Source organism: Suillus plorans, assembly GCF_016647745.1.
Source record: "Suillus plorans strain S12 chromosome Unknown HD556scaffold_2, whole genome shotgun sequence".
In the NCBI taxonomy this organism is placed as follows: domain Eukaryota; kingdom Fungi; phylum Basidiomycota; class Agaricomycetes; order Boletales; family Suillaceae; genus Suillus; species Suillus plorans.
The window spans coordinates 871,635-894,184 of NW_024537386.1; the positions used below are offsets into that span (position 1 = coordinate 871,635).

Below are 22,550 nucleotides of genomic sequence, written 5' to 3' on the forward strand. Positions count from 1 at the left end.
ACCATGTACCAAAGTGATGAAACTGATAATGAACAAGCCTCTCTTGTCTCATCGCGGTCGATGAAACCCTCTCCGGATACATTAACGAGTATGTTTGCCCATTCTTGTATTCATTTCATTTCCCAACTGTTATAATAGAACTCGTGAAGCGTCTCAGGGCACTAGTAACGAAGCTGCTTCCAGTAGAAGTTGATTACAAGAGCATCAATGATCCAACAAGCAGGGTTATCACTCCCGACGTTATATCTGCTTTCTTAGACGCAGCAGGTGATCTTGGCGAAGCGGTGAACAACTTACAATCGTGCTAAAATGTTCGACTTGCTCATTGTGCTAAAAGCTCCCATACTGTTTGCTTCGTGCTCACGCTGATTTCAAGAGAGAGGCATATCTCAACCCTGCAGATTTTGGCGAAAACACAGGAAGAGGTAAGTAGAACTTGTGTCATCATTACTTGGTTGAAGACGACCCCTCATGAACACTCGCTTTGGCAGCTGTGGCATGTGAAGTCCTGGCTCGTCGCATTGTTCATCAGAATCCATCTGAGAAGATTAAATCTCTCATGTCTACTCGGTATAGGCATCGTGAGCCTGATGGTGATATCAGCGAGGCCTCGAGTGCTCTCGAAATTGCCATTGACACCCACTGGTTAGTATTTCGTAAGGATACATGCAATTCTCTTACATGCTGCTATGTAGCACTATATTTTTGTCTTCTACCGAAGCGCAGAATGGTGAGTTGTTCTCGACGTAACCTATGAGTCGGGTAAGCTGATTGTTGCCCTAGTTGTCAGGGCTTTATGGGACGGAGAGCTTGTCCAGACACTAACAGATCAGGACGATATTCAGTGTGAGACAATGAGTGGTCTTTTATCCTCCATACTCAAGCACCGACAGATGTATCTTACCACGAATCGCGGCAAGCCGGGTTTTGGGGTCACATGAACCCTTCACGCATTTCCGTTCCTCGGTATGAGTTGATGAGTTACTTCAGCTGCATCTTAGCTCACTCTAACTTGGGCGCAGGTATCAGAATTTCCTTCGCATTGTGGTGCGTCATATATTGGATGAAGAACCATTAGCTTGATATGATTGCACAGATTTGGTTTTTATTTCTCGCTGTGTACTCTCAAGCCGGTAAGAGATTCATCTCATCAAGGAGCGCCTAGCCATTTCATAATCAATTCGAAGTCCGTGAACCACTGGACCTACTTGACCCCAACCATACGGTGCTTGATGTCTGGGAAATTGTACTCTATACCATGGGGCTGGCATTCTCACTTGAAGGTGAGGGCATCCCGCTGTTGTTCGCACGGTTGGCTGAGTTATGTTCCAGACATACTCAGGGTAACTTTCCTGCCTCTCAATTCGCTGCAATGTCTTACAGGTCATCCCAGTTTTACAAACTATTTAAATATGCAACCTACCGTGCCTTTGGATTTTGGAATGTCGTCGCCTTCATAACGGATTCCTTATTGCTGGCTGCATGTTTGCTTCGCATTGCCGGTCTTTGCACCACCGAGGATCATTCCAACACTCTACGCTTAAGGAGCTTTCAAGTCTTGAGTTTCGTTGCCCCGTTCATATGGTTAGTCAATCCTCGAACGACCATGAGGTAAAATATCTAACTAATTATTTCAGGATCAGTTGAGCTCCACACATCTCTTGATGTTCCATTGACTCACGGCTTTTCGCTTCAGAGCTCATTACAATCTTTGATGGTCACCAGTAAGCATATATTGTGTCGTACTCGTATAAAAGATGCTGATGGTTTCGCAGGTATGTTGGAACGATGCAAATATGCGTGTCTCGTATGCTACAAGAGTCGGGCATCTTCTTCGCGGTTCGTTTCCTTTCGGTATATGGTCTCCCCGTTCCTTCACCTTGTGCAGCTGTTATCGGTGCTCGGGATTGGATTTTTGCAAGGTCTATATGCTCTAGATGTTGCTGACGGTTCAAGCGAAGGTCCATCACTTGTATGTCCGACCTTTCTCCTCCTCAAAGCTGTCTAATTTCGGTCAGCTCGTCAATGTCCTTGTTCAAGGCTTACTTCAGTCAGATTGGATATTTATTTATTTTTAATTTGAGCACCTGATGAACTTTCTTAGGTCTCCCAACTACGACAAGTTCTCGGGCAGGTAAAGTCTAATATCCATGTTTTGGAAGTCTCTGAACCACGTTTGCAGCCCTGTTGGACTTACGTTATACTATCTGTCAGTGCCCGTTTGATGAATCTCCGTGCTTGCTATCGACAAGTTCTATTTCAGCTGGAATGTTACAACAGCGATTATCCTGCTCAATGTCCTCATCTCTTTGTTCTCCTCAGCGTATGCTGATGTCAGTATTTCGTCTTTCTGTGAGGTTTCATGGGCTTAACGAATGATTAGGTCGTCGAGGACGCTGAAGCAGAGTATATGGCATTTTTTGCAGGAAAAACTGTTGCCATGATCCGCGCCCCTGATTCTTATGTCTATCCTGCACCATTTAACCTAGTAGAGGTTTTCTTCGTAGCGCCTTTTGAGTAAGGTTTCTATTTTTGTGGCCCTTCGCAGTCATTAACTTCTTTTTGAGAATATTTGGCCTGCGACCCCAGCTATATGCAAAAGTGAGGCATGAACCTTCAGTTTGCGATCTGTACCCCTGACCTCTTTGCAGCTCAATCGGGACATTATGGGCATAATTTTCTTTGTTCCGTTGACTTTCATTGCGCTCTTTGAGACATCAATTGTGAAAAAATCGTGGATGACTAGCTGGCTGGGGCAAGGCGACGAGGTGGACACTGAAAACCCCGATCTTCTGGATCCCGTAGTCGAGGGGCCAGATGCAGATAAAGGCTTGGAGATCAGCAAGATCCCTTTCGACGAGCTTGTCAAGAGGTTCCCCAATACGGAACAAGTAAGTTTTTTCCAGCTTTCTTCTACGTTGTTCACTGACGTCTCCATAGTCAACGGAAGCTACCATTGTAAAGGAGATTAAAGAAATTCAGGCAAGGTTGGAGGTACTGACGACAAAAGTGGACCGCTTACACACCTCACACTTACACTAATGCACCATTTGCCTTCGGACGTGGACAAGACGGGTGGATGATTCGATGGAACTAGAGTTAACTCCTTGGCTCTTATGTTTTTTTCTCTCTTTTGCTGGTGGAGATACTGAATGTTGTAAACAATCATATATGAACACTGCTGATTCACAACTCAGGCAGACCAGAAATGTGTAAAATAGCATTTTTTCTTCTTGAGTTCTATCACTGTTTTTTCCAATCTGTTCATAAGGTACAAGAACTTGACAACCTCAATTACAGGATGTAACTCATAAATTACTGCAAACAGAATCGTGGCATGAATTAAAACATAAGGCAACGAATTAAATCAATACAAAAAATGCGTGTAGATCATGACAAAAGACATAAGCACCTGTGTAAGTTGAATGCGTGAAATATAGAATGATAAAAAGGGCATAGCACAGGATGCAGGATAATAAGGGCGATGCATCATATTTGAAACATGAAGCCACGACGAAATTTCATTATATGTGTTGTGAAATAATTACTCATCTCAGAACCCATAAATCCCCATGACACGACGTGATATTATCCATTAGACTTCGCTATGCCCCTCCACGAATCGAGCAAACTGGTCCAGCAGTTCCAACTTTTCTGTCTGTGATAACGACGAGGCAGTGAGTAAATTTTCAACGCGCGCTAGCAGTCCCCGAGGCCCTTCTAGGGGTATCAAGTGGGCGTCAAATCGGTGGACATCTGCGTAAGGAAATAACATCACCGTCAGACAAAATAATCCACAGTAACAAAATAAACATATAGAGGCGTAAAGTAGTACTAACACTTCTTGAACGTTTCGAATCCGGATTCGGAGAGTACGTTCTCAAAGACTTTGGTGACATCCTTCCCCCGATTATGCTCCTCCTCGTGCTTCTGCGCAAGGAGAGATCCATGTATAATGGCTTCTTGACGGACGCGATTAGGTGCCCAAGATAAACCAAGTTTAAGATCGAGTGAACGGCCTTTGCCCTTCTTCTCGCTGCCTTGCTCACGTAATTGTTGTACACGGCCATGAGCACTTTGGCTCTTGTCACGTATAGAACCTCCTCCAAGCCCTAACTCACTCCGTAGAGGAGAGCTAGGGGGAAATGAAGCAGGTCCTTCCGGAATGTCAAACTCTTGTTGGTGAGGAGATGGCGGGTAGGAAGGCAGTGCGGAGGAGGTCGGTAAAGGAGAACTTGGAACCGATGAAGCCGGTTCGAAGGGGAACGGTCCGTGCGACGTGCGTTGAGTTCGTCTGCCTGATGCGCGTCCCCAACTGGATGATTGTCCAGGACCAGGAACAGATGTTCCTGTCGACTTCGACTGCGCAGAGGCAGATGCTGATGAGAAGGAAACAACAGAGGTTTCACCTGTATGACTGGCAGAGAGCTGGGCAAGAATGGGAGAGTCGGCTTGAGTGGGGTGATACGCAAATTTTCGCGACTTCCCTGTACGATCAGATGACGATGATGCTGTTCGTTCTAAGGCCGTCGGTCGATGAGTCGCCGCGCCAGTTTTACCAGATTGTGTTAAGCCTTCGCCATTTACCAGCGATGCGTTGACTGTCGAGCTGCTCCTGTTTACACCAGATACGGGTCTCTCGAAGTCAAAGCTTCCATGTTTGATGCGACGGTTGGTCATATTTCGCGGAGGACCGACAGTCCCAGCGGAATCATGCCGACCACCGGGTTTCTGCTTCTTGCTTTCTCTAGATAAATCTTTTCCCCCAAACAGCCGGGGTGAGAATCTGCTACGCATGCGGTTGTATGCAGGGTCTCCGTCAGAACCAACGCTTAGAGCTGCCCGTGCATGCAACTTTGGAAGTTCGCTGTGAACAGTGATCGAATCCTTGCTGAGCAGAACTTCGCGCGGCTTCCCCTGTCCTCCGCTCAGCGTTGGTGGTGTGGTAGCGGGTCGCACTGGGGAATCTAATTCCGCTGTTCTTTTTGGAGTCGGTGGGGTATGGATGATGTGTGGTATGGCTGGTCTTGCTTGCGGTGCACGAATCAGGGGGTGTTGTTCTGCTGTATCTTCTTCAGACATGGACTCTACCGTGGGTAACAGTGATACCACGAGACCACCGAGGTCATACTTGCCGCGTGAGTCGTCCTGCGGTGAAGGCGGGGACAAGTTGATGATGGGAGACGTCTCTTCCAAAAGTGAGCCAAAAATACCAGGGCGCGAGTCATCCATGCGAGGTGTCTTCCGTGTTTGTGACCGCAGTTTTGAATGGCTGTTATCGCGTTCTTGTTCTTTGCCTTTGCGAGATTTTCCAAAGCGGCTAAGGCTAGAGGCACTGGTCTTTGAATTAGATCTAGTGTCTATATGACTGGACGATGTGAAGGCGGTGTCGGAATGGTCATCAGGTAACGCGACAGCACTGTCATGAGCAGTGTCATGAGACCCGACAGAATGTCGTTTGTGACGTGACGAGGGAGCCAGGGGAAGGTGGCCTGATGATGTCATTGGCGTATGCGTGCGAGAACCTGATGTCAATCCAAATGAAAGTCTGCGGGGAGATGCGGACAGTGGGAGGGGATTGGAAGGAGTGGGTATTGTACCGGTGGATGTTTTCGTAACGCGCGATTCGTCAGTAGACTTTGGAGTGTTTGGTCTAGAGTTGAGCCTGAATGATCGTTTGCGAGAGGGCATGTTCTCAGCTTCCTTTTGGGAGAGGGATGAAGACGATGTTTTGCGGTCAGAAGATCCTGGTGATGGTTTCCGAGACGGATTGGATAGCGATGACTTCCGTGACAGAGCAATGCCAAAGATAGAGCGCAGCTCTAACTTCCGGCGCTGATTAAGGGAAGAGGGAGTGTTCGAACGAGTTGCACGATCGTGATCCTCCTGAGATGTGACCTGATCTCTGTTGGCCTGGTGATCGGGATCTTCTCCTTGGGTGTAATCGTGCGAGTAAACGTGATGCGACGTTCTTTGTCTTCTTCTGATGGAGTTGGAGGGAAGAGGGGTGATCGTGGAGTGTGTGGCAGTGGTCGTGGATGATATCGGGCGTGTCGAAGTTCGCGTGCCTAGCTTAGAATCTGACTGGCTTGCTGAAGCAGACATACTGGTGTCGGCTGCATGCCCTTGTTCGTACGCCAAACTGGTGGAACGCACATGACTGATGCGAAGCTTAGAGGCAGGCACCATAGGCAAGGATGGTACATTCGTCGTGGATTGCGCAGCACCTGGAGTAACAGTCGACTTGGGGTGGGGTCTGGAGCGAGAACGAGAGCGAGAGCGAAAGAAGGCAACGATCTGATGACATGATGTATAAGCTCATGTGTGCAAGACTGAAATAAGCGAACGCACCCTGTTTTCCTTTCGCGCAGGACGACTGACTCCAGACTCAAGAGACGATGAGGCAAGGGAAAGAGCGGTCATGGTAAAAAAAATGCGCAAGCTCTTCTTTGTGCGTTAAATGGTTGAAGCCACCATCAGCTACTGCAATTCCAGGAAACGGAAGTGGGACCTCGTTTTAGGCTAAGCTGTGCAGGCATCAATTCTGAAATATGTGTATTAAATTGAGGGATAACATACAAGATGCTTTTGACTTTGACGTGAGTTGGAGAGTGACCGTCTCTGGGAACTAGGACAGACGAGCTAAAGACAAGTCAAACACGTGCTGTGAGCGAGGCATGCATTGTGCGAGAACGGATTGAAACGGAACGAGAGTATTACTTACGGCGACTCGGAAAAGAAGACAGCTACACGTTGTCCCGACCGGTCTTGTGCTTGCCTGCACACGAAACACACACACCGCTGGACTACCAAGACGGGTCCGGTCACAGACTTGGAAGGGTTTCAAAAACACGTTTGTAGTTTTGCAGGCAACCAAATTAGGACAGACCCTAGTATAGGGTTAGGTGCACGTGAATGATGTTGCGCGATTGTTTCTCATGATCTCACCAGTGTGTCTCAGCTGACTGGCAGCTCTTAGAGCAGTCTATAAGATCGCACAGCACTCTCATGTATACTTCGTACATCCGACTGTCATGAATCTGATAACCAGAAATTCATTCAGACTTAGAGCACTTCCGCACCGTCTGAGCAGTCTCACTTCTCTGCGACAACAGACAACATGCGCAACCACAGCAACACCAACTTTTCCCTGCGTCGATGCTCATGCAGCTCGTGAATCTAGGATATTGGCTTCCTCGTTCTACCGTTATTCACAGACAGACACACAAGCATCATCAAGTGACAGTGGTCCGGAACCTCCCTATGCTCGCCCTAATCCACTGTCATATAATACGTACCACCATCAGTATCCGCTTGAATTGACGTATGGGTCTACGCTGCCGTCGTTTGACATCGCCTATGAAACATGGGGCATACTCTCTCCATCTCGGGACAACGTAATTTTACTGCATACTGGTCTCTCGGCATCTTCGCATGCCGCCTCTACGGAGCTTAACCCGACAGAGGGCTGGTGGGAAAAATTCATCGGCCCAGGACGTGCACTCGACACCAATCATTTTTTCGTAATATGCACAAACGTGCTGGGAGGATGTTATGGCTCCACAGGTCCTTCCTCGCTCGATCCAGAAGGTCAACGATATGCAACTCGATTCCCGATCATATCTATCTTTGACATGGTGCAAGCCCAATTTAAGCTGCTTGACCATCTGGGCGTGCAAAAGTTGTATGCCAGTGTTGGCTCATCCATGGGCGGGATGCAAAGTCTTGCTGCAGGATGGCTCTTCCCAGATCGTGTGGGCAAGATAGTGAGCATTAGTGGTACCGCCAGGAGCAGTCCAGGTAGCATTGCAATGCGTCATGCTCAACGAAGCGGTCTGTTGTTCAGACATCTTGCAATATATTTCCTTGCTAAACATCATATTAGTTCTCATGGCCGATTCAAATTGGAACAATGGCTTTTATTACGACAACCTACCACCACATACAGGAATGAAATTAGCCCGTCGTAAGTTTCGTTCAGTTTCACGGTTCATATCATAAAGTTACAATTATTGGTCATGTAGAAATAGCGACTATAACATATCGCTCAGGTCCTGAATGGGACCAACGATTTGGAAGGAAACTTCGGGAACTGAAAGATGGACAGAGCCCGTCTCCATCGCGGTCGCCAACACTTTGTCCTGACTTCCTTATCGAAACCTATTTAGATCATCAGGTCAGTGCCTACCCACCTCAATCACCTTTCAGTTAAACTCACCGAAAGTTATTATGTAGGGAGAGCAATTCTGCCTGAAGTACGATGCCAATTCTCTCCTTTACATCTCAAAGGCAATGGATCTCTTTGACCTTACCCTTCCTGCTCTCCAAGAGCTCGCGATGACCACCACAACACATGCTCCGCCATCACCGTCAACGTCATCGTCTTCTTCTCGGCAATCTCCGGTACCGTCTAAATCTCATCCACCACCGTTGCATTACGCACCTCACTTTCCCGAACTTGCTGCTGGCCTTGAGCCGCTCAAATCGATACCTATTCTGGTGCTTGGGGTTCAGAGCGATATTCTTTTCCCAGTCGAGCAGCAGCGTGAGCTCGTCGATGCACTTCGTATGGCTGGTAGTACGCAAGTCAGCTACTTTGAGCTTGGTGGGGTCTGGGGACATGATACCTTTTTGTGAGTGTTACTCCTTCACCTTTGAGTTGGCTCGATTGGGTGGCCGTGGTGTGGCCGCATTTGTCCGGACTTGTATAGCCTCCCCAATCAGAGCTCGAACCTTCATGATGCCTTCGTGCACCGCTTTGCGGGGGCAATTGTAGTGTTATCGCCGCTTATTGTTTTATTTTCCCAGCGTGTTTCAGTTAGACTGGTTTACTGACTGCCCGTTCCGTTCTACCACAGACTCGACGTATTGAACGTTGGAGGGGCGGTGAGGGGGTTCCTATCTTAAGCTCGTCCTGGAAATGTTGTTTCACCACAGTCGCCGGTGTTTTCATATTGCGCTGTTTGATCGGTGCAACGTTCGTGAATTGTGAGGGTACTTGCTAAGAAGTTCTAGAGTCCTCAGGAAGTACTCATGTCAGTCCTACTAGCTGTTTTAATATTCGGATCATGATCAATGCTATGGAATTCTTCAACTTCTAATACTTGCGGTCTCGCACCCTAACTTAAATGTTGGTCTCAAAGTATGTGGGCAGTGCAGAGTCCAGACACACCAACCCTGCCGGGCGGTTATTATTCTAGTCCCAAACATTATAACCTAGCCGTTTGCAGAACAATCTCAAAAAAGTAAACATAAGTCGGGAAGTCAAACTAACGAACTTTCAACTTCCGATGATCAATGGTGTGAGACGTTACGACCGAACCTTGAAATTCAAACAATGCTTCCTTGTTTTATTTCTGACGATTGGTTCTAGTAATGTTCTGCAAATGGCTGTATTTATTTTACGATACCTTCCCTGCGCCCACAGTCGCCACCTTCAAAGTTAAACTTTATTCCCTAGATCGACAGACGGGGGACAAGCCCGACCATCGCACCATTAATTTGACTCGGATTGGCATGCAAAATGTAATACTATGACATTTGCGTTTGGGGCGTTCGGGCATCATCGAGTCATTGAGAGCCACATACGATCAGCGTCACGGCATGCCAGCATGCCACACTGGCACTTGAGGGTTTTGCCTAATTTTCGGAGCATCAAAACACTAGCAAATCGGATATGAACTTTTTTGAGGAGGAAACAAAGTTAAGTTTGTGAAGGCATAAAATGGGCAGGCTTGCGTGGCGTATCGGTGGAGCGCCATAAAATAGTATAAAAAAAAGAACGTATTTTATACAAATCGTGGTGAGCTCTTCTGTGAGGAGGCTCGGAAACATGCAGACGCTAAGCGAAAGCGGAAGCATTTCGGTTTACGTTCCGTTGATGAAATATATGAATTATGGAGAAGATAAGAGGTGAGGCGTTGGGTGGTCCTGCAATTTCCTCTTCTCTCTGGGCCCCCTTGGTCTTAGGTGCACATTGGATTCGGGGCGCGGCGAAAACTAGCAAAATGAACGGTAAGGAACTTATTATTCAGATGGCACAGCACCTCCCGCCTTGTGATAACCCAGGATTTTGTCGGAATACCGGGGGGTCCATGGAGTTTCAAATAAGGTATATTTTGGCGCAACAATTTTCTGGGTGGAATAGCTGACAAGCCATTGGACAACTGGCAAAGGGTTCAAGGTTACGAAGCTTGAAGTAATTTGTTTTACCATATGGAAGCCGTAAATTAACCAAGTTAGCACAGGAGAAAAGCCACGCCTTGCCACATATACTCCCAGCGTTACGCGGCCTCCGACAACAAAACATTGGGCGTCAGCCCTTCTCGACAAAACGCGTTATTTGATTCCCTTTGCGACATACCAGCATGTTGGCTAAAAAATTAATTAACTGACTGACCACCTCGTGTTATCCAGCGGTATAAAATACTTGTCTGAGGTTGACTTCCCTCACCGCAATGTCCACCTTTTCCCCTCAAGTCAATATCCCCGCGCTGAAGAAATTTGCCGTCACAGCTGCAGCGAAGCAGCATCCAGTCAAAGCGACAGGTAGACGGCACCCGCAGGTACCAACCCCAGTGGTGGTGAGCGTCGAGGACGTCAAATGGGCTGGAGAAAAGGTCAGGTTGATCATTTCCAAATAACCATCCGAACCTTACCATTGTTCTGTACGGTGTACAGATGATTCAAATTACGTTCGAACGCACCTCCATACCTCTTGGACCATACATCATGATGGCATATTTTCCTCGCGGACGCCAGAGGCTAACAACGCAGGCTGTGGTGCGCCACGCCAAAGTGCCCATCGATGGGCTGTGCGTACTTACCCCACTCCCAACAGTTAGGCATGATGGCCGCTGTCAGAAATTCGACCTTGAAGATCGAGGTGCCCAAAATCTATGGGTACAAGGACCTCCTACCCAATGACATCGGAGCTGAAGTAGTCCTCATGGAAAAGGTAGCGTGTGCCGACTACTCGACAGTAGCTCTGCTACATCTTCATACTTCTTTGCGCACAGATACCCGGGGAAAATCTTCAAGATGTGTGGCCCACCCTTGCGCCCGACGAGGAGCTCAAAGTCTGTAGCAAGCTGGCCGACCTGCTGTTGAAGTTGTTCAACACCCGCGGAAACCTGATTTGCACCGACCTTCTTGGTACAGGCATCGACACCTCCACGTTCAGTTCCCTCCTACAGGAAGGACAGCAAAACCAGAACCCTAACGGGTCCTCGCCGTTGATTTTATCGCGCCCGTTCAACGAGCCACCACTGGATAGAATGATCCCACAATTTGCACTATCCACTAACGCTGACTATCTGACAGCACTATGCTGGCGCGTTGGACGCCTTTGCGGTAGCACTGAGGATGTCATCGCTCGAGCCCGTGACACAGGATTTGCAGATAATCCTCTACTAACAATAGAAGACATGGTGCAAGCCAGAGAAACATTCAGACGGCTGGCCAGCATAATCCCACATCACATCGGAGGGTTCTACATCCCAGAAACGCTCTCTCGCGAAGCGAGGCAAGAGGCCTATTCGATTCTGCAACACAGGAAATTTGGCGTCTGCCATGGTGACATGCAGATGTACCGTTTCCTCATCCGGTTCCTGCCAGATAAAGATGGGGAACTTCGTACTCCCAGCTCAGATATCGAGCTCGTGCTATGCACGGGGTGGGAACACGCATTCCGTGCGCCACTTTGGTCATGCGCGCGCATGCCACTCTGGCTCATCAGCCGGCCAATCTTGAACGAGCCCATTTCCTGGGATCGCCAAAGACAATTGCGTAATATCATCTACGACATGATGAATGAGCCCAGTAAAATAGAGAGCGCCCGGGAGTGGATCATTTCGCACGTATACGGACGTACCGAGCGGTGGTTCGAGGGATGCGTCAGCGCGCATTGGATGTACAGTCGGAACATTGAAGCGAATTTGGTGGACCTCAAGAAGTATTGGGAATTTTGGCGTCCAGACATCGAGCTCCCGTTCCAGGTGGGAGTGGAGTACACTGGACAACAGCAGGCTCTATCCCATGGGTCGGCAGACGAACCCATCATCGCACCTGTCACTGAAGAACTGGCTATTCCTCCCCTTTCTGCGAGCCCTCTTGGAATTTTGCTTGGAATGGGTAGATCTTGAAACGCATGTCATCTCGAAGCTGACATTGGAATGTCTCCTGTTAATTGTATTGTGTACGAAGGTCAATGGGTTGTACTATGTCGGATATCTCCTCACAGACTCATCTTTCATGCACTTCAATGAAGATCATTTTGCACGCGGGCGAGCAAATACTAGTGCCTTCATTAGAGATAGAAGAGACGGACAAGGTCAATACATTAAAGGTCTGGGGCCCTTTACAGACACTGAGACAGTACTTTGCGGACGTGCCAGTTCGCGACGTATGCAGACCCCAGGAACTCTGTATGAGGAATTTCCACATACCCGCTTTTGGATATTACTATATACCTTCACGTCGAAGTACTACGCAGTAGTACTAACCTTCCCCTTCCATTCTGCCTTTACCACCTGTGCATAGTTGATCATGAATCGTATATTTGGCTCTTCTTCAACCAAGAAGCCAAAACCGACGCTCCAGGATGCTATCAACGCAGTGAGTAGCCTGTCGTCACAATCAAGCTCAGGCTAACTCACTGACATTAGACAGATACGCGCGTTGCCTCCGTAGAAGTAAAGATCAGGAAGTTAGATGGGGAACTTCTGCGCTATAAGGAGCAAATGAGCAAACTGCGCAGTGGACCTGGTAAAGTGCGCGAACACCTCGCCTGGTGCTGCGCTTGCTAATTAATCAATTGCGTCATACGTGTGCATGACACAGAATGCGATCCAACAACGAGCTTTGAGAGTGCTGCAACAGAAGAAACTGTATGAGGGGCAACTGAACCAGCTCCAGCAGCAGACATTCAATATGGAGTCCGCTGCTCTCACCACCGATAACCTACGGAATACGATGGCCACTGTGGATGCCATGAAATTGGCGAACAAGGAGATGCGTAAACAGTACGGAAAGATTGATATTGACAAGATTGAGGTGTGTCTCATGTTTTATGCTGCCATCAAGTGGCTCATTTATTACTCTTAAGAATATGCATTATGATATGGAAGAGCTTCTGGAACAGGCAAATGAGATACAAGAGTCACTAGGTCGGTCATACGCCGTTCCAGATGAGATTGACGAAGCAGATCTTGAGGCTGGTACGTACACACATTGCTTTTGATCTTGGTCATGTCGAAACGTCATAATCATCGCAGAATTGGATGCCTTACAGCTCGAGGAAGAGGAAGAAGGTCCCTCATATCTTGCAGACCTCAACAAGGTCCCAGATTTCCTCGATGAGTCTCCTGTAGAGACAAGCGAGGTATGTCCAACGATCAATTCATTGACATGTTCAACTCAACTTGATTGGACAGCCAACCACAAAGGAGGCCGTTAAGACTACATGATGGGCTTTCGAAGTTTGTATTGTGCCTGTCTCCTTAAAGACGAGTAAACATGTATCCTGCGGTAATAATGTACACTAGTAAATCCTACACATACCACCACTTCATAGAGAATGTCAAGATAATCTGCTCCGCCGCGAACCATCACATCAGCCATATCTCTTCTGTTCTCCGCCAAACCAGTCGTCGGTTTGTCGAGACTCATCAGCCGACGCCACATTAACGATGATCGATTTGCTCTGAGAGTCTGTATAACATGTTGAGTCAAACATTTGTTAATCGAGCTAGCTAGACTCACAAGCTTCCAATGCCTCGATACCATTTTCCCGACCTATGCCACTCTCCTTCATACCACCCCTTACATGCCACCGTGAGATTGCGCAATGATAATCATAGGCTGAGTCACTCACCATGGCGAGCTTGGGTCATTGCGGTGATGCGTGTTTACCCAAACAAGACCAGCATCAATATCAGCAGCAACTCGATGTGCTCTTGACAGATCCTGAGTCCAGACTCCCGCTCCCAGTCCATACTTGGAAGCATTGGCAAGTCTAACTCCCTCGGATTCAGTCTGGGGGTAAACTAAGCGTCAAAGAGCCTCGCTCGCATGCTGATACAACTCACTGAGAACTTTTTCACGACCACCACAGGGCCGAAAATTTCCTCTTGCCATAACTCATCGCTGACATCAACATCAGAGATCACGGTAGGTGGGTAGAAGCTCCCGCAAGAGAAATCGAAATGGTCGAGGAGGGACTTCCCCAACATTCGCTTTCCACCCGTGAGAACTGTGCCTGATTGCCGTCGTGCTACCATGTCATCGATTCTATTCAGGTGGTGGGGAGATATAATAGAGCCCATAGAACATCTTTCGTTCATAGCTTCGAGAGATGTTATTCATGAGTACTGAAGGCATGATGTACGACTCACGGTCACCCATTCCCTGTGTGATACTTTCGACTTTCCTCAAGAACTCCATCATGAAAGATTCATATATATTTTCGTGTATGATGATGCGGGTTCCCGAGACACATGTTTGGCCGGACGCAATGAATGAGGCAAACGCGACCCCATTGACAGCAGAAACAACATCTGCATCATCGAAGACAAGTATCGGGGCCTGGTACAGATGAGAACGAATCCTCCAGTTCGACAATAGACTATGTAGTACTGACCTTTCCTCCCAGCTCGGCTGTAAAGGCGGAGAGGTTCGAGCCAACGATGGCTCCCAGCGCTCGACCAGTCCGGGTACCAGCCTAGATCCACGGTGAGCAGAATACGGTGCATGAGAGTAAGAACGTACTGTGATGTCGACCTTTCGAACGAGGGGATGAGTTGCAAGTTGCTTGCCCGTGGTATGGCCATAGCCAGGGAGGATAGTCAAAACTCCGTCAGGAACTTGGTTAAGATTTCAACACATATGTACAAGTAATTCATCAGTGGTTGTACTTACGGCCAGCTTCTTGAGTTCGGCTTGCAAACTCCAGTAGGGATATGGGGGTAAGCTAGTTTTGGTGAGTGTCATATCGATGAAAGACAGTATAATTTATAAACCTCAGATGGTTTGACGATGACACTGTTACCAGCGGCAAGAGCTGGAGCAATCTTCTTGATGGCAATGAAAAGAGGATGATTGAAAGGCTAAACGAGACCTCGGTGAGGTGATACGTCAGAGATGGCAAAAAAACGCACAGTGATCTGTGCCACGACTCCCAGAGGAACGCGTTGAACGTAATTAAGCAACTTCCCTTGAGCAGGGGCAACGAATCCTTGGTTCGTGCGTAGAAGTGCTGCATAATAGCTCCTACTCAGTGTATCAGACCACCGTCATAATTCGCAAAATAACTACTGACAGCCATTCAGGAAGACGAGTCATTTGTGCATTCATTTCGCGGATAGGCCTCCCTGTTTGCATAGTATCTATTCGGGCCATGTCAGGGATGCGTTGCTGAAGAGAGACCGCTAGCCGTGACAGGACAGATGCGCGATGTATTGATGAAGCCTTTGACCATATCCCAGAGTCAAACGTGGTCTGGGCATGAGACACGGCCCATTCAACCTCTTCGGAGGATGCTGCGTCGACACTAGGCTCAATTTGAGGCTTGAGCACTATCATTACTTAGAAACAACATACGTGCACAACTGTTTCCCGTTAGCGGGGTTGGTCACGGTAATTCTCTGTGGTTCCCTGGTCACTAAGGAAGATGTGTCTTTCCATTTAACAAAGGACAGTCGTTGGTAGTGATCCTGAAAGAGGAGACCTTTGTGTTGCAGGTGGTGTTGTTGGCAGAATGCTCTGCTAATGCCAATTGTCATGTGGCTATATTACCGGCAGTAGGTCCGAGGCCCGTGCAGAGATGTCACAACTAAGATTCTGTACACTCGTGACCGACGCCCTGCGTCGTGGCGGCGTGGCAGGAAGCGCGGAAGTCGAAATTTTGCAGATGCCGATAATGCCGTTGCACTAAGATCTCCGAACTGGCAGCTTCGCGCCTAGAAATTCCGAGCTCCGCTCGGCTTTGCTGTCTTAGTGTAGGCAACCACAATTCATAGCAACCATTCTAATTTCTGGCAACGTCTCCGCCGCCGCTTGTTATGCCTCCCGCTAATTCTGACTACAACGGACACTTCTACCTGTAGTAGAATCCATTTTTCGGACTGTAATTGTCGATTTTCACACGAAGCTGCCTTTGCATAAGCCAAGCCTGAGCCAAAGCCAGAACAAACATTCGAGCGCCACTACCGCGTCAGATTCACGTGATGACTAATTTTACTGTTGAAAAGCCTAGCCCATTACATACTAATCCACGGAGTCGCTGTGGACCCGGTCCTTGTCCACTCGCTTCCATCCTGACCACCACGACCACGGCCACCTCTATTGTCCGCCTGTGGCACTTTAATCGCCACAAGACCAGATATTTAATCTTGCATATACCCTCACGATTTACATATCCTTAGCTATCTGTAATTCCAATGTCCAACCCACCTCTCCGTAGATCTGCTCGTGCAGCCTCACAGAAACCTGAGGAACCCAAAGCAGCAGCTCTCAAGGCCGCTGTTGCAAAGACGACGGCACCTAAAGCCGAAAAATCAACTCGACCCGTTGCCCGCACACCCAGTCGCTCTAAGAAGCGTGCTGCCACCCCGGAAGCGTCGCCGCCGCCCACCAAGCGCTCTCGGTCCAAGGCCGGCATATCCGATGCAGAGGATGTTAAAAAGGTCCCTAACAAGAAAGCCCCAGCCACGGCTGCGTCCAAGAAAGTTACCAAGCAACCAACCGTAAATGGTCTCACGCCTGTTCATGAGTCGAAACCCCATTTCAACCCCCTGCCTATGGCTAATGACCACCCTCGACCTGCTCAGCAACTCTTTGTTTGGGGGGCAGGGAACTTTGGTCAGTTTGGATGGGGTGCCGACCAACTCGGGGAATTCGCTGTTCCCAAGCGCAATACCTGGTTCGAGAAAAAGATGGAAGAAGGTGCCTTCGGCGGGCAAGGTGCTGGCCTCGAGGCCATTGCTGCAGGTGGTCTCCATACCTTATTCATTGATGAGAAAGGAACTGTGAGTTCAATTTCCGTGCCCTTGTCTACTTCCGTTGACATAACTTTTGATCAGGTGTGGTCGTGCGGTGTGAATGATGACGCAGCACTAGGACGTGTCACCAAGGATGTTCCAGATCCAGATAATCCTGGAAAGTTTATTCACGTTGACGAGCTTACCGCTGTCCCTTATCCTCTTCAGTCGCTTGTTGATGAGGGATTCCGCGCTGTCAGGATTGCTGCTGGTGATAGTATTTCCGCCGCTATCAGCGATAATGGCGAACTTCGAGTATGGGGTTCTTTCCGTGTGGGTGTCCAATTTCATCTGTTCACACATTTTCTAAGATAAGATTTGTTTATCAGGCTGCAGAAGGCTCTCTGGGCTTCTCTGGCGACGTGCGACTAGAATTCCTTCCCAAAGCGATATTAGATTTGCCCACAAAAGCAGGCGATGCTGAGAAGGCCGTCTCTGTTGTGTCAGGCAACAATCATCTTCTCGTACTAACTACGCATGGCAACATCTATGCGTGGGGTGCTGGAGAGCAGGGCCAGCTCGGTCGCAAAATTCTCGAACGTCGTAAGATCCATGGCACAGTCCCTGAAAAAATCACCCTTGGTACCCGCCACAACCGTGCAGTATTGGTTGGCGCAGGAAACTATCACTCGTTCGCCATCGACGAAGAGGGTGACGTTTGGGGTTGGGGCTTGAATACGATGGGACAGACAGGCACCGGCGTCGCAGAACCAAAATCGATGTCTGACGAAGTGCGGTCACCAAGAATCATTCGGTCGCTGTGCCAGAGGACCCTCGGTGAATCAATCGTGCAGATCATAGGTGGTGAACATCACACACTTTTCCTGACTTCATCTGGCAAGGTGTATGCGTGCGGTCGGTGTGACGGTGGCCAGCTCGGTATCAGCGACGAGGTTGCGGAATATGCTTCACGCAAGAATCCTGATTTCGTGCCAGAACCTATGTTGGTTCCATTCCCAGAGCCGGACGATCCTATCGTGTTCATTTCGGCCGGCACACACAATAACATGGCTATTTCCCAAGCAGGTGCGCTGCTCGCATGGGGAGAAGAGTCTCAAGGAGAGTTGGGTGTCAACGAAAAGGAGGCCAAGACCCCAATGGTGGTGGTGCGCAGGGATGGCGGCGCATGGAAGGCAGTGAGTGTTGCCTGCGGTGGCCAGCACACTCTTGGGATGTTCAGAAAGAAGACCTAGCATGACTTGGCTGCCATACGGGTAACAATTATTGATTACACCATCTTGCATTTCACACACTCCATTGCGTACACACATGCTCTTATCCATGAACTGTGGACCGAACGATGCTTTCTTGCATACTCGGTCATCTAGACACCACCTGCACACGAATCGTAATGTATGTCGTTGCCTGCACTATAAATAATATACGATACTTGACCGTCAGAATTTCGTGTCTGGGCGTATTTCATGAGTAAGTAGCTGCCAAACGTCCTACAATGTATTGCTCCGTAGTAAGCGGAGGATATCTGCTTGGATTGGATGTGCTCGTGCAAGTGGGCAAACTCTCGATGATGGCGTCAAAGTTCGGGTTGCAGAAGAATGCAATTGACTGCCGTGCGGGCGTCATGCCTTCGGTAGCGTTGATCTTCATTGCAGGCGGGGCAACTACACGATGGAGAGTTGAACGGAGAACATCGTTACTCCAGCGCGCCAAAAGGTCCCCAGCGTTGACAACAATTGTTCCAGGCTATGGAGATAGAGAGTTAAAAACTCGAAGAGTAAGCCGAGGGGAAGAAAACGAACAATGGGTGAAGCAGGTTGATAATGCTTAGTATGAGGGTTCTGGACCTCTAAACCGCCAATGGAATCCTGGAACAAGAGTGTCAAAGTTCCGTAATCTAAGAGACAAAGCAAGTCAAATTCGACGACTCGGAGTGTCACTAAAAAGGAACGAACTCACCTGTGTGAGAGGCAGCCCTGGCTTGACCGTCGCCTAAAAGTAAAGAGGTTCGAATAGGAGGATAGGACAAAAGTCGTAAGTTATGGTCCTGACGATCGATCTTATTGTCGAAGAAATCCTCAGGAAGGTCAAGACCCAACGCAATCGATTTCATGACCATAGTGTGCACTTCGTGGCAAGTCTACGGTAACAGAGACCCAGGGTCAAATCATTATGCGTGCATATTTCTGCGTGCACGTACCTGGAAAAAGTGGAGCATCGTCTGCTTAAATCCAGGTACTTCAGTTTCCTGAGGCCACTTATTACTGAACGTAGGATGATTTTCACGTCCAATTTCCATAGATTCCTTGGTGTCTGGAGCCTTTGCGCGTAATACAGCAATCTCGGCCGCATCCATTGAAGTGGTGACACGCTCACGGCCAACTTGAACATAACCACGGTTAGCCTTAGGGTCGTCCCATGCTAACCTTGCCTTGGTGTCTTCGGGTAATCGGAAGAATTCTGCACTCTGAATACACAATTAGTTATGAACGTCCATCCTGTTATAAAATGCGAATACTACTAGCCTTCTGGAATACGTAGTTGACCGTCTCGGGTTCAATCACATGGCCTGTTAAGTACACGAAGCCAACTTCTTTGAATCCGTTTACGATGTCATCCGCGATGCGACGCTTCTCAGCCAAAGAGGTGGCTTGTTTATAAGCTGCAAAGTCGATGAGGGGTATCCTGAAAGTTGAATCCGAGCGAACATCCTGCACGTTGCTAGGTTGAGCATTACACCTAAGACCAAAATGCAACCAACCTCTGCAAGTGTACTACTGTATCTAGGTGTAGCGATGGAATGCGGCCGGGCTGCACGGAACACGACTTGACGTATAAACGGTCTTAGGACAAGCATTTAATTGGCGGATATTACTTGTACTGGCGCGAAGGTGACGAAATACCTAGACACGGGTACGATTGATATTATGAATCGGTATGAGTGGATGCCAGATGGACGTACCCTCAGGCCTCAGTACTCAGTCTCGGATAGAAGACTGAGGGAAAGTCACAAAGAAGCGTCCAAGTATTGAGTTGTCTCGGGAGCAATCGGGGTGCTATTTACGGTAAGTAAAGAACGACGGAGAGGCAACTTCAAATTAGCTACGTTGTGACCGGTACCCTTGCACTACTAGAAGTGGAGCTAAGCAACGTGTCAATAGTATTGTGGGCCCATAGAGTGGCAAGTACTGGCACTGGCCATGGCGCAGATGCGTAGAACCATTTGCCTTGGACTAGAGACGGAAGTATTAGAAGGGACAGCCAAGATCTCTTATTTGCGCATGTTTTTTGCTGCGTCCTTTTGCAATCGTGCTCCTTCTGACGAACGCTCATTTATTTCCTAACTATACTCTTGTTCTTTCACCACCATGGCTTTTGCCTGTGATGTCATTCAACAACAGATTTCAGGGGCTGACGCTGGAGAAAGCCGTACTTGACCTGCGCACAGATTTGTTCGTACATGGCCAGTTATACACTGCACTTTCAAGAGTACGATTCGCCGAGACATTCGAGCGCTGTCTCCAAGAGAAGAAGAGGAAAACACAACAGCAAACAGAGTGTACAGACATCTCTTATAATTCACGATAGAAAAACGTCCGAAGGTGAACGGAACGCTTGTAGTATGAAGTGCCAACGAAAACCTCCCAGATTTTTGGCAAAGAACATGCATCTACAGTATTTCCATCGTCCTGACGTCCATAAAGTCTCGAACATAAGCTACATCTTTGACCTGTGCAATGATATCACGATCCGACGCAAATGATCCTCTTGTATTCTCCGCCGCGCTAGCAAAAATGCGCCAAAAGGCCGCCCAAGCAACCGCAATGCTCGCGATTCGAGATCATCCACCTCTTGTTTTACAAGAGAACGGCTATGTGAGCCGTCTGACGGAGACGAAGGCGGCGTGCAACAATCCCCTTCGCTCTCCGAATTGTCTTGCAGATCTGCGAAGTCTGGTAGCTCCAGGGGAGACCGATCCCAGGGACGGACAAACATGAAGCCTTGCTGAGTGGGCATTGACTACGAGAACTGAACAATCGCCTCTTTGGTGGTGATCAGCAGGTCGCGAGGCTCGTCTGCCTTGACTTCATATCGAGTATCCTGGGATGGACCATAGCTCAGACTGATGTCTGTGACACGGAAGGTGATGCAGGGCAGATGTATTCTGCGGTCGCGAAACGAGCAGCACTCGTGTTATCAAGCCACCCATAAAGTTTCGAAGCCAAATCCACCGCTACGGGAGGGTGACCGACCTGCTCCCAGGTTGTTGTATTCCATTCGCGTACTAGTATGGTAGGATCGCCCCTACTTCCGTCTGTGAGAAGGCGTGTACCATTGGGCGTCCACGCAAATGAGAGGTTGGATTTTGTGTGAGCCTTGAAGTATGCGACCGTTCCCATCAATTGTCCATCTCGTGATACTGCCAATGCAACACCTCTTTGTGATGCTCCTTCATCTCCTTCAATACAACATCTGTCTTCAAGTCCCATAACCGAAGCGTCTTGTCCCATGAGCCCGTAACCATCCGACATTTATCGGGGAAAACTGCGACTGCCCTTGCGCAGTCTTCATGGCCTTTAAACTCTCGCAGGCGTGTAGTGGTTGGAATGACGTTCGACATCTTACTGGGGGTTGATGGTATTGAGCACGATCGAGGCTGACTTTGGAGGGGATATTGTGTCTTTCTCTGCAGAGGTGCGTGTATTATGCGTTTTATGGTACTTTGCTGCGTCAACATGCCTTATTTCAATAGACGCCTAGGACACTTACTAAGGCTGTTCACCTCCACACGACATCCATCATTGTAACGATGCACCCTACTGTCATACTCGCTGTCCTCGAGGGTATGCACTCCCGGCACCTCTGCAGTGCATACATGCATCTCACTTTTGTAAACCATAAGCTCACAGGTGTGAGCTCCCCTATCCCTCATTACCTTCCAATGGCTTTCGGTGTCGCCATAGGCCTGTAGCACTTTAACGACGATTTTCGCACGGATCTAGATGATTCAATGCGTTGCGCCACAATTCTTTTACATTGAAAAACTGATACAGTTGTACAACATCCAGTGTTTCCACTGGCAAAAGAAACAAAACACAAGAGCCAAGGAGTTAACGTTTAACTCCAGTTCGTCAATTTAGATCATCCACCCACTTGTCCATATTGGGGAGCCTAAGCTCATCAAAAAGAATCCTGCTATCGGATCTTCAAGCCTTTGTCTGCATCTGGCCCCTTGACTACCCAACGACTCGGATCATCGCACTAGCCTAACTGGATGATTGCGCGATCTTGGCATCAGTACTTTCTATAATTCCTGTCGCCTTGTCTTATGTGGAGGATTCAATGCTAGAAGACGATTTCGCATTTAGGATTGTCATAATGCCTTCGATTGGTTTTATTGCATAGTACTAGTAACAACATCATGGTAGGGTTATATTTGAAACAAGTCTACTATCGAGTCATCAAAGACGAAGCAGCGGAAATAGCACGCAACCTGCCTAGATTCGCGAAACTCGGGACCATAGACCAATCAGGCCACATCGCGCTCAACAAACA

General features: G+C 48.3%; 9 protein-coding genes across 9 annotated transcripts; 5 read left to right on the forward strand and 4 right to left on the reverse strand.

The window, feature by feature from the left end:
* Positions 1–3: 3 nt before the first annotated feature.
* On the forward strand, positions 4–3,042 carry HD556DRAFT_1224685 (uncharacterized protein; the record flags this gene model as incomplete). Its single annotated transcript, XM_041296967.1, has 22 exons — positions 4–88; positions 139–284; positions 338–425; positions 492–645; positions 696–730; positions 784–846; positions 894–966; positions 1,023–1,047; positions 1,097–1,133; positions 1,188–1,299; positions 1,384–1,588; positions 1,699–1,724; positions 1,776–1,839; positions 1,889–1,972; positions 2,019–2,050; positions 2,105–2,134; positions 2,183–2,209; positions 2,264–2,333; positions 2,384–2,517; positions 2,568–2,601; positions 2,652–2,891; positions 2,941–3,042. 22 exons carry the CDS (start codon positions 4–6, stop codon positions 3,040–3,042), a joined length of 1,866 nt encoding a protein of 621 aa, XP_041167059.1.
* Positions 3,043–3,201: 159 nt separating this feature from the next.
* Positions 3,202–6,833, reverse strand: HD556DRAFT_1322892 (uncharacterized protein). Its single transcript, XM_041301395.1, has 4 exons — positions 6,580–6,833; positions 6,352–6,527; positions 3,840–6,297; positions 3,202–3,756 (listed from the first exon to the last, which is right to left on the reverse strand). Exons 2-4 carry the CDS (start codon positions 6,421–6,423, stop codon positions 3,596–3,598), a joined length of 2,691 nt encoding a protein of 896 aa, XP_041167060.1. The 5' UTR covers positions 6,424–6,527; positions 6,580–6,833; the 3' UTR covers positions 3,202–3,595.
* Positions 6,834–6,940: 107 nt separating this feature from the next.
* HD556DRAFT_1322895 (homoserine acetyltransferase) lies at positions 6,941–9,170 on the forward strand. Its single transcript, XM_041301396.1, has 6 exons — positions 6,941–7,833; positions 7,886–7,966; positions 8,025–8,176; positions 8,236–8,633; positions 8,859–8,988; positions 9,050–9,170. The coding sequence occupies exons 1-5, from the start codon at positions 7,035–7,037 to the stop codon at positions 8,905–8,907; spliced, it is 1,479 nt and encodes a 492-aa protein (XP_041167061.1). The 5' UTR covers positions 6,941–7,034; the 3' UTR covers positions 8,908–8,988; positions 9,050–9,170.
* A 1,207-nt stretch (positions 9,171–10,377) lies between these two features.
* On the forward strand, positions 10,378–12,193 carry HD556DRAFT_325468 (uncharacterized protein). The gene is made up of 4 exons (XM_041310281.1): positions 10,378–10,619; positions 10,681–10,782; positions 10,845–10,957; positions 11,019–12,193. Exons 1-4 carry the CDS (start codon positions 10,604–10,606, stop codon positions 12,141–12,143), a joined length of 1,356 nt encoding a protein of 451 aa, XP_041167062.1. The 5' UTR covers positions 10,378–10,603; the 3' UTR covers positions 12,144–12,193.
* On the forward strand, positions 12,194–13,466 carry HD556DRAFT_1469429 (Snf7 family; the record flags this gene model as incomplete). The annotated part of the gene is made up of 6 exons (XM_041308423.1): positions 12,194–12,615; positions 12,666–12,770; positions 12,841–13,053; positions 13,106–13,217; positions 13,275–13,381; positions 13,434–13,466. The coding sequence occupies exons 1-6, from the start codon at positions 12,547–12,549 to the stop codon at positions 13,464–13,466; spliced, it is 639 nt and encodes a 212-aa protein (XP_041167063.1). The 5' UTR covers positions 12,194–12,546.
* Positions 13,467–13,612: 146 nt separating this feature from the next.
* On the reverse strand, positions 13,613–15,779 carry HD556DRAFT_1224239 (aldehyde dehydrogenase domain-containing protein; the record flags this gene model as incomplete). Its single annotated transcript, XM_041296943.1, has 12 exons — positions 13,613–13,710; positions 13,762–13,820; positions 13,874–14,034; positions 14,088–14,344; positions 14,394–14,583; positions 14,639–14,719; positions 14,767–14,861; positions 14,917–14,968; positions 15,018–15,104; positions 15,156–15,267; positions 15,317–15,547; positions 15,598–15,779. The coding sequence occupies 12 exons, from the start codon at positions 15,777–15,779 to the stop codon at positions 13,613–13,615; spliced, it is 1,605 nt and encodes a 534-aa protein (XP_041167064.1).
* A 520-nt stretch (positions 15,780–16,299) lies between these two features.
* On the forward strand, positions 16,300–18,359 carry HD556DRAFT_325720 (regulator of chromosome condensation 1/beta-lactamase-inhibitor protein II). The gene is made up of 3 exons (XM_041310284.1): positions 16,300–17,024; positions 17,079–17,309; positions 17,366–18,359. The coding sequence occupies exons 1-3, from the start codon at positions 16,437–16,439 to the stop codon at positions 18,227–18,229; spliced, it is 1,683 nt and encodes a 560-aa protein (XP_041167065.1). The 5' UTR covers positions 16,300–16,436; the 3' UTR covers positions 18,230–18,359.
* On the reverse strand, positions 18,252–19,947 carry HD556DRAFT_325632 (uncharacterized protein). Its single transcript, XM_041310283.1, has 6 exons — positions 19,756–19,947; positions 19,520–19,705; positions 19,195–19,461; positions 18,954–19,134; positions 18,797–18,891; positions 18,252–18,740 (listed from the first exon to the last, which is right to left on the reverse strand). Exons 1-6 carry the CDS (start codon positions 19,849–19,851, stop codon positions 18,459–18,461), a joined length of 1,107 nt encoding a protein of 368 aa, XP_041167066.1. The 5' UTR covers positions 19,852–19,947; the 3' UTR covers positions 18,252–18,458.
* Positions 19,948–20,697: 750 nt separating this feature from the next.
* HD556DRAFT_1322931 (uncharacterized protein) lies at positions 20,698–21,262 on the reverse strand. The gene has a single exon (XM_041301397.1). The coding sequence runs from the start codon at positions 21,009–21,011 to the stop codon at positions 20,712–20,714; it is 300 nt and encodes a 99-aa protein (XP_041167067.1). The 5' UTR covers positions 21,012–21,262; the 3' UTR covers positions 20,698–20,711.
* Positions 21,263–22,550: the final 1,288 nt, after the last annotated feature.

Excerpts from the sequence above, each read along its gene's own strand:
- HD556DRAFT_1322892 (XM_041301395.1), bottom strand. The coding sequence starts at position 6,423 with ATGACCGCTCTTTCCCTTGCCTCATCGTCTCTTGAGTCTGGAGTCAGT. Across the intron at positions 6,298-6,351 it reads CTGCGCGAAAGGAAAACAGG|ATCGTTGCCTTCTTTCGCTC; the intron begins GTGCGTTCGCTT and ends TCATGTCATCAG. Across the intron at positions 3,757-3,839 it reads ATTCGAAACGTTCAAGAAGT|ATGTCCACCGATTTGACGCC; the intron begins GTTAGTACTACT and ends TTCCTTACGCAG.
- HD556DRAFT_1322895 (XM_041301396.1), top strand. The coding sequence starts at position 7,035 with ATGAATCTGATAACCAGAAATTCATTCAGACTTAGAGCACTTCCGCAC. Across the intron at positions 7,834-7,885 it reads GCGTCATGCTCAACGAAGCG|TTCTCATGGCCGATTCAAAT; the intron begins GTCTGTTGTTCA and ends ACATCATATTAG. Across the intron at positions 8,634-8,858 it reads TGGGGACATGATACCTTTTT|ACTCGACGTATTGAACGTTG; the intron begins GTGAGTGTTACT and ends GTTCTACCACAG.
- HD556DRAFT_325468 (XM_041310281.1), top strand. Across the intron at positions 10,783-10,844 it reads GGCTAACAACGCAGGCTGTG|GCATGATGGCCGCTGTCAGA; the intron begins GTGCGCCACGCC and ends CCCAACAGTTAG. Across the intron at positions 10,958-11,018 it reads AAGTAGTCCTCATGGAAAAG|ATACCCGGGGAAAATCTTCA; the intron begins GTAGCGTGTGCC and ends CTTTGCGCACAG.
- HD556DRAFT_325720 (XM_041310284.1), top strand. The coding sequence starts at position 16,437 with ATGTCCAACCCACCTCTCCGTAGATCTGCTCGTGCAGCCTCACAGAAA. Across the intron at positions 17,025-17,078 it reads TCATTGATGAGAAAGGAACT|GTGTGGTCGTGCGGTGTGAA; the intron begins GTGAGTTCAATT and ends ACTTTTGATCAG. Across the intron at positions 17,310-17,365 it reads GAGTATGGGGTTCTTTCCGT|GCTGCAGAAGGCTCTCTGGG; the intron begins GTGGGTGTCCAA and ends TTTGTTTATCAG.
- HD556DRAFT_325632 (XM_041310283.1), bottom strand. The coding sequence starts at position 19,851 with ATGCTTGTCCTAAGACCGTTTATACGTCAAGTCGTGTTCCGTGCAGCC. Across the intron at positions 19,462-19,519 it reads TCAACTACGTATTCCAGAAG|AGTGCAGAATTCTTCCGATT; the intron begins GCTAGTAGTATT and ends TTGTGTATTCAG. Across the intron at positions 19,135-19,194 it reads CGATGCTCCACTTTTTCCAG|ACTTGCCACGAAGTGCACAC; the intron begins GTACGTGCACGC and ends CTGTTACCGTAG.
- HD556DRAFT_1322931 (XM_041301397.1), bottom strand. The coding sequence starts at position 21,011 with ATGCCCACTCAGCAAGGCTTCATGTTTGTCCGTCCCTGGGATCGGTCT.